Source organism: Hylobates moloch, unplaced genomic scaffold (assembly GCF_009828535.3).
Source record: "Hylobates moloch isolate HMO894 unplaced genomic scaffold, HMol_V3 SCAFFOLD_14, whole genome shotgun sequence".
Taxonomy (NCBI): domain Eukaryota; kingdom Metazoa; phylum Chordata; class Mammalia; order Primates; family Hylobatidae; genus Hylobates; species Hylobates moloch.
Window position 1 is genome coordinate 90,549,091 of NW_026652289.1, and position 8,965 is coordinate 90,558,055.

Here is an 8,965-nt window from a genome sequence, read left to right on the forward strand (position 1 = left end):
AATGTACCCATCTTCTCAAATGCCTCCACCTGTTCCCAATGGCCCGTGGAATAAAGTTCAAACTCCTCAGCCTGTCATTTTAAGGCTTCTGAGTTGTGCCAAGCATTCTTTCCCAAAAATGTCTCTAATTTTCTGCTTCACGTTAGAAAAAATAACCAAATGGAAAGGTTGCTATTCTTCATTTATGATTCAAACATTTCCACATTAGTTTTTGTGCTTATATGCTTTCTTTTTTAAGATGTATTTTTTTCCCCATTTGTGAATGCCCATATTCTATTCTCTTTAATGTTCATTTCCCACTTTTTGGCTTCCCTAGATGCATAACCAACATTTGTATGATCTTTCCTGGATAAATACTATTTTATGGAGTTAATGTGAGCTTCAATTCTAGATGAATCTCAGTTAAAATCTTTGTTACATAATAATTATTTCACCTAAGCAAGTGGCTTAACTTTTTGAGCCTTGTTTTCACATCTCTAAAATGAGGATAATATAACCTATCTCACACAGTTATCGTGAAGAATGACATGAAGTCTGAAGTACTGAGGTCTTCTTGGACTGAGAAAGCTTGAGGCTGTCACCGAGTATTTGAGGAGGAGGAGGAGCTGGGAAGGGAGCGTCTGTTATTTTAAGGTTGTAGAGAGAGGTGCACGTGCGCGCGCGCACACACACACACACACACACACACACACACACACACACGAGGAGCTTCAACTCCTAAAGCTGAAATTCTCATTTGATAGTTTTTCTAGCTTGTCTGATCATATCTGGATTTAGGGGGCTTTTTACATATGGAGATATACTTCTTTTTGTCTGGGAAATACCAAAGTGATCCTAGACAGACCATCTTGGAAACAAGTCAATTTGCATAACCACCTTTTAATAATTTAGGTCTATTTGTATGTGGAGTAAGTTCAAACTATGCAAATATACTGATAATCAGTATATTAAGTTTCTAAAATACATTTAAAACAAACATTAAACTAAAAAAGCTTTAAAAATGTTGTTAGTGAAGTAAGCAATTCCAGCACATACAGGGAAATTGAGGGGACAGAAGGCTTCTTAAGGAAAATGTAAAGAGGCTAGCAGTTAACAATAGGTTTGTGAAATCAAAGCATTCATCAGCACAAGGAAAATGAGGATGACTTTTACCTGGTTATTCCAATGTTACGATGGAGGCTATGTCATGAAAGGAATTCAGCCAATGTGACACAATTTACACAAACACCGTCATCCCCAGGGCAGCACCGTGTGTCTAAAGCTATAAAGGTAGATGGAAGTTTGAAACAGCAAGCAAGAGAGTAGTATTTCAAGTGAAGACTAGTCTGGGGTGAAAGCTGGTTTTTACATTAAATCATACCGCTCTCTGATCTTTCTATGTTAATGTCACTTCAGGTTGAATAAATCAGATTGGAAAAGACAATACCACATTTAAAAATTATTTATCCTTCACAGGATGTATTAAAGAATGTGGAGATTTTCCTGTTTTCCTTCTCTTTCTTCATAAGAATTGAGATGTACCACATAGGCTTTAAGCTTCCTTATCCTAGGGAACCTAGAGAGACTTCTCATCAGCTGAGAGGAGAAGGGAGAAAGATGCAAAGTGACAAAACATCAGAGAGTGTGGCTGTTCGGGGCAAGTCCATTATATTTGAAGCATTTTAAAAGCATTAAGCGTTTATATGCTACGTATGTCAGAGACATAAAAATGTTACCTATATGCATACTTATATATATGGTGTGCTACAGTAAGTTTCTTAAAACTAAATGTATCATTTAGTGTCTGATGTGTGCTAGTTTATCAATATTATCTTGAATACTGAAAACAACTCTAAAAAATAGATGTTATTACAACTTCAGAGATGTAGAAACTATAGCTCAGGGAGCCTAAGTCCCTTAATGAAGCCAGCTCTAAGTGGCAGAGTCCTAAGGTAGAGTCACAGTTCTGAGCTCGGTCTGATTAAAAGCAAAACAAAACAAAAACCACTTGGCACAATACTGAATCACCCAGAATTTAAACAGTGCAAACTTTATAAACACCCTGTGTATCAGGAAACTTTGTGATTCTTTTTAGTCAGTATTTTAGGTTTAATTATTATCGTGTGGACTAGAATATTGGTTTGTAAATTCTCTAACCTTGGTATGTTGACTGAAACTATTCTCTTTAATTCCTATTTTCTTAATGAGTCTAGTTCATGCAAATGCCAAAGTCACCAGGCTGCTCTATTACTGCTACTGAAGCACCTGGCTCTTGTCTAGCACCTGGTGACAGCAACATTCAAGGGATCAGGCATTGTTTTCACAGTTAGGCTGCTGAAACTTTAGATAACAATAAGCACAAAAATGGTCAAAACGATACAGGAGTTGGTTCCTGTTGTAAGCAGTGCTGAATCCTGACACCTGAGGCTGAAGGCCAGGGAGTTTTCCTTTAGTTGGGCTATGCCTTGTGCTAATTCATCAGTCTCTGGCTGGAGCTGGGGAAAAATATCCATAAATCTGGAGCCAGGCAGGTAGTGAAAAAGGCCAAAAAGGGGAGGGCCAGCATCAGTGAAAGAAAGCTGAGCCATCAAGCTAGAATAGAGCAAAGACCCTCGGGAGAAAAACAAAGTCATCTGGTAGGGCACAATAGGATAACACTGCTATGTGTGCAAGCTGTCATGGACATACCACATCTCCTTCAGGTCCTCACATTTGTCAGGGCAGACATGCACCTCTGAATGAACCGTATGTGCTCCTGGCTTGATTTTCCCCATTTCAGTCCAATTATTTTGTGAGTAGAGTCACACCCTTTACATACATACTGATGAGATGAATATATGATACATACTCTAAAATAATTCATCCTTTTTAGGATGGGTGTCGTTAACTTTAATGTTTGTCTTTGATAGAACAAACATCCTTCATCTTCGTTATACTGAAAGGCAGTTCTCCCAGCCTCTCTCAGAAACATGTATCCATTTATGTTTTCAATTTACTTTGCGCTATTTTTCAAAAAGTCAGGTCACGACCTAATTTCTGAAGCAATCTTAACAGTGCTTTTTTGTTCACCAGTGGCTTATATGATTAAGGAATCCATCAGGATTTTTTGTTGTTATGTTTTCTATAGCGTCTCCTTTGCCGATATCTCATTCTCTGTGGTGTGCAGTTCAGCATCTTGAATAAAATTTCATGACAAGAAATGGGTGTTATGCTTGGAAAATGGCAGCTTCATCTCAACAGCTATATAATTTCTTAGAATTTGTGCTTTCTTATTGTGAGCTTCAATCATCTCAATATTAAAAAGTATTCAAACACTTGCAATACAATATCTGCCTGAGATGTGACAAGGTACCATGGTTTCCTTTTAGCCATAACAATGGTACCCAAACATTCATTCCTTTAAAAAACTCAAATAATTCATCAAAACACAAATAAGGCTGGAAAGTTGACAGTTAAGTTATTATATATTACTGAATAAACCACTTTGGTAGGAATATTATGAAAGTTGCTAAGGTATGAGAAAAGAAGACTGAAAATATGACACGACCATAGGTCCCTCGGCTTTCAGAATGCCAGTAAAGAGCAATCCAGTTCAAGGCACATAAAATAAAAATCTTTTTAAATTCTCAATTTGCTAGCTACCTCCATGCCTTGCAGCAGCCTTAGGAAGGAAGAGAGGCACTTAAAGCGGTAGTAAATGGACAGAGGAAATGAACTTCTCATTAAGTTAAATAGCACTCATTTAGTATGAATGCTAATGGTGCTGGGACATGTCGAATCAGGAATGACTATGATATCACTCCTTTTAGAGCTCACGTATTCAAGTAACACTGATGTGGAAAACAAGAATAATTTTACAGTGGAACCAGACAACTGCTATCATGTGTGGATTGAAATGAACTGTCTATAAGACTATAGTCTACATCTTAATATTTTCCTCAATTTCAGATATTGTCTTAACCGTATCATACAATAAAAAAACCCAAACACTGAATAACATCTAAACATTAAAATATGTTAAACGTTCTGTAAATAAAAAAAGGGCTACCATGCCATAAGTTGTCAGTGCCTAGGATTGACCTCCCTGAAAGTAATCTATTGGTTTGAAATAATTCTATTATATGCCTACAAGAAAGAAACTGTAGACATAGGGGAAAAGATTATCAAACTTACCTACTATTAAATGTAATTTTTAATATGTCTTTTAGAATGCATTACTCTAAGTGAAATATATTATCTAAAATGGTCTCAAATGACTAAGACGCTTTACTAATAAAAAATGAATTAAGCAGATATACACTTAGTATTAACAATATGAATTTAATTATTTATATTGGTATATTTATTTCAAAAATGTCTATTAAATTTGCTTTTAATTCATTCATGAATTAATTTTCTTATTTTTAATATTTTAGGTAGCTTATAAAACTGTATGTCATAATTTCAAAACTTTAATTTATTGCCAAAAGGCCAAGAAAATATAGAACAGAAAGAAAAATAGTTCATATAATTAATTTTTTTTTTTTTGCTCTTTCAGCCATTTCTTTTTATTTACAGTTTGTGTTCAATGCAAATCAATTCCATAACATAAGAAGTTACTATGAATCAAAGCGTAAATACACAAACACAATATACAATCCAAAATAGATGTACAGCATTCTGGAATAAAGCAAAAGAGTGTTCATTCACACACACGGTAGCTTCAGAACTGTTCAATCTGTTTGTTCCCATGTAGTTTTCTAAAGATGGAAAAAAATGACTTTGGTCATCAGGACTTCTGTGGCCATATTAGATTACTGGAACATCTAAGCATCAGTGTGTGACCATGCGAACAAAAGACTTCGGGGAGTGTCTATTTTTAAAAAGGTTTCTGTGTGTCGATGCAGTTGTAAAAGATTTACTGCAGAATCAAGCCCACTTTTAGGCTTAGGACCAGATTCTAACTATCTAAAAATATTGACTGACAAGAAAAAGTGTTCCAAATGTGGCTATTCTGATCCATAGTTGTTTTTTAAAGAAAAAAATGTATATACAGAAAGAGTATAAAAGCTTTTGTGAATTTAATGCAAATTAGCTTCCAGTCTTCACTTCCCAAATACTTGATTTATAGTTTTGACTCCTTTACATTTTTGCCTTAATTTCAAGATTTATAATTTTGCCTTCAAAACAGATCATTTTTTTAAATTGTAAAAAGTATTCAACATATGCAGAAATAAAAAGCATTTTGACGGCTGAGCGCGGGGGCTCAAGCCTGTAATCCCAGTACTTTGGGAGGCCAAGGCAGGTGGATCACCTGAGGTCAGGAGTTCGAAACCAGCCTGGGCAACATGGTGAAACCCCGTCTCTACTAAAATTACAAAAATTAGCCGGGCGTGGTGGCGGGTGCCTGTAATCCTAGCTACTTGGGAGGCTGAGGCAGGAGAATCGCTTGAGCCCAGGAGGCAAAGAGTGTAATGAGCTGAGATCGCACCACTGCACTCCAGCCTAGGCGACAAAGTGAGACTGTCTAAAAAATAATAATAGAAAGCATTTTGAAATTAGTCACGGTCAATGCAGTTCTACTCTTTGGAATCCGTTTAGCTAAATGAATGTAGTGCTCTTGTTGAATGGAAATAGGTGATAGGAAATGCCTATCATTTGACTCTATATGGATAATCAAGAGTTGCTCAGGATGCTTGGATCTGGGGGTAGATTCTCATTCATCATTTGCCCTGGCACATGTCAGTTACTACATAAAAGGTCAAATGCAATGTCAAATCCAAACCCTCAAGAGGAAAGTGAGTTCAGTTCCCAAGAGAACAGCAATAGCTCAACAATGTAAAACTTCATCTAGAGCATAACGGCATTAAATTAGTGTTGCCGAAACAAAATGTTGAGGAATTACAGTAACACGTGGAAGTTCCTTCTCATGTACATATAATTACAATCATGGAAGCTTTTTATATTACCTGTTTTATGGCCTTATAGAATTAATGAACCAAATGAAAACTGAATCTCTATTCCACAATCACATCCTTTATTTGTATTCTTATTTTCAAGGTAGTATTAAGTGTCCATATTTCTCAAGCCACATTCAAGGAAATCATGTCTTAACTATTTTGGATGTTGCCTCTCCTTCATCTTGTACGTGAAACTCCAGCAGATTTAATATTGGCATCCATCATCTAGTCAAACCTCTCACATGTTCTTCAAATCAATCAAATTTGGGATTCTCAACATTTTCTGTGTCAGCAAAAGGTGTGGAATTAGTAGATTCGATGAAGACCTGTTTTCCCTTGCCACATTGGACTTCCAGACGCCATTTGGATTGGGTTTAGGAGATGGGGAAGTTTAGAAGATGTTTCTTGGCCTGAGTCTGTTAACAGTAGAGATGTAGAAGAGAGAGTGAGACCATGAAGAGACTGGCTGTTGACTGCAGGGCACCACCAGCCGCCTTGGTGGTGGCATTAGTTGGATTTGGGGCAATCCCAAAGTTGGAAGTATTGTGGGAGGGGTTACTTGAAGTTGTTCCAGGAGTTGTTTCATTGGAATAAATCTGCGTGGGTAGGAGCAGTGCCAGCAGCAGCAGCCCCAGCCCGAGCCTAGCCACCATTGCTCTGCCCACGTCCCCTCCGTCGGTGCGCGGCATGTCTCGCGGGATGCTGGGTGCTTGGAGAACCGCTGGCTCCGGGCGGGTGCAGGCAAGGTATATATAATTAAATTTTTAAAGTGATATAGAGCTTCCAAGTGGCCACAGTAAAAGAGAATGAGATATAATTGATTATATAAGTTTTATTCTTAATATGAAAAAAGTTCTATCAGTTTTTTAGGAGAAACATTTTTCCTTTGGACTTTGGTATGAATTATAGTTCTTAAGTGGACCTTCTCAAATGGTTATTGAGTAATGGTAAATACCATTAACTATATAAACATGGCAAATGCAATACCAATTTATATAGCATCTAGTGATTTGATTTCTATGTGTTTCACCATAGTCCTAGCCCTGTGATCACTCTTCCTAGTGACACTTACATTTGTCCTATGTCTCCCATCTTTAGAACAAGGTATCAAGTACTCTTCCACACACCCTCTCTCCTTTTCTAGCCCTTCCTGAAAAATGAGGTCTTTATCCAATGGTTGTATTGCAACACATGAAATACATGCTAACTTTTCAAATGATAAATGACTTCAGAGAGTTGTGAAATCTCTTCCTGGCTACTAATTGTTGCTTTTGCTATACAGTATTATTAAATTAATATAGCTTTTACATTATTAATAGCAGATTTCTAGAAAATCATAAATGTAGTCATGGTAGAGAGAGGCATTAGGTAAACTGGGTAAGTAGCTAGGAAGGAAAGCTTGTTGTGAAGTGGGGAGCAAAAACCAGCAGGAACACAGAAAGACAATCGAGAGTCCACATCTGTCTCTTATCACCTTCAGCCTCAATAATACTGGTGACCTGTGGAATTAGCTAATGTCTTTTTACACCGTTTTCCATGTGTTTCTGGATCACAACTTGGAGAAGCTGAGGGAAAAGATTTTGGAGGTAGCTACAGTAGTTGTAGATTTGGGTTCTGTCCACGTCAATAAAGTGAGCCAGTAGATCAATAAAAGTCTACATGAGCAGTCACAGTGCCTAGTGTCCTGCACTAGCCTTCAGAGCAAAAAATTCATTGTTTCTTCACTTCTGTCTTCCAAATCCTGTAGACAAGGTAAATGGCCAATTCTAAACCATTGTTATACAGGTAAGAAAAGTCTGGGACACTTAGTTCCAGTTTAGCTAAATTAACACAGGGAAAGCCATCATGTTCCATTCTTTGTTAACATGGCATCCCAAAACAGCTACGTTGTTTATTATTAATCTCTTCACCAACCCTCTTCCAAAATAAGATACAAAGTCCTTTTATCAATCTTTGGGAGATGTTCATTAATCTTCTACATGAGCATATTTGCATTTAATTACTGAGATATAAGGTTAACTACTATTAACATATGGGAAATGGAAAAGGGAAAAACAAATGATTACTATATTCACAATTTGTTTATATCAAAATATAGAAGACAGTAATAACGATTACACGTCTCATTTCTATTACGGGTCACATGGTCATAGCTGGTATTTAAAACTATCTTCTTTCACTAACCATTTCATGTTCCCTTTGTTCTCAGCAAGGGCCTCAGATGTTAATGGTTTATTGCCTGGTGTGGTAACCCAAGACTTCATTCCAGAAAGGTGTGGACCTTCGACAGTCTAACATTTATTGCATTGTGTAGTTCTACATTAACTTTTACCATAAGACATGGAATTATTAAGATGTTCCTCAGTGTATCACCTGTAGGGGCAATTTAATTTCACTTTTGAAAGTCAAGATCCATCAATCTAGCTGGCAAGGTAACCCCCCTTCTTTGCTTATTGATTCATTGGCATGAGAATCCCAAAGTAGCCTGGTGGCAGTATCATCTTTCAGTTTTAATGAAACCATGGTTATGGGATTCTTCCCTTGGGAAATAAGGTCTTTGGACTAGCAAACCCAAACTCGTGAGTTTCGGGTGAAAATACCTTGCTAGCTCATCACTAGGAATGAGAGGAGACACTCCATTTTATCCTTAATTTCCAGAAATATTAACAGTACATATTCCTAAATATTTATTTCTGAGAGTTATTTTTATTTATTTAACTTTATGGATGTTATTACTTATATGCAATAAAACACATAGATTTTAAGTATATATTTTTATATTAAGTATATATAAATTTATACACTGTGTGACAACTCCTACCATCAAAATATAGAACACTTTTCATCAGTTTTTCTTTCCTGAAAAGTTCTCTTATGTCCCCTTCCTGCCAATTCCCCCAAACCCTGACCCCAGGCAACCACTGATCTATTTTATGTCAATATAGATTATCCTTGTATTTTCTGTAATTCATAAAAATGGACCATAGACCATTTACTCATTGGTATCTGACCTTTTTCACTCAGAAAGATTTTTTAAAAAAGATTTG

The 8,965-nt window shown here is 36.6% G+C and overlaps 1 protein-coding gene across 1 annotated transcript; it reads right to left on the reverse strand.

The window, feature by feature from the left end:
- Positions 1–4,504: 4,504 nt before the first annotated feature.
- LOC116481992 (signal transducer CD24-like) lies at positions 4,505–6,666 on the reverse strand. The gene has a single exon (XM_032175090.2). The coding sequence runs from the start codon at positions 6,605–6,607 to the stop codon at positions 6,338–6,340; it is 270 nt and encodes an 89-aa protein (XP_032030981.1). The 5' UTR covers positions 6,608–6,666; the 3' UTR covers positions 4,505–6,337.
- Positions 6,667–8,965: the final 2,299 nt, after the last annotated feature.

What these genes read in the sequence shown, in the direction of transcription:
- LOC116481992 (XM_032175090.2), bottom strand. Translation starts at nt 6,607, where the DNA reads ATGCCGCGCACCGACGGAGGGGACGTGGGCAGAGCAATGGTGGCTAGG.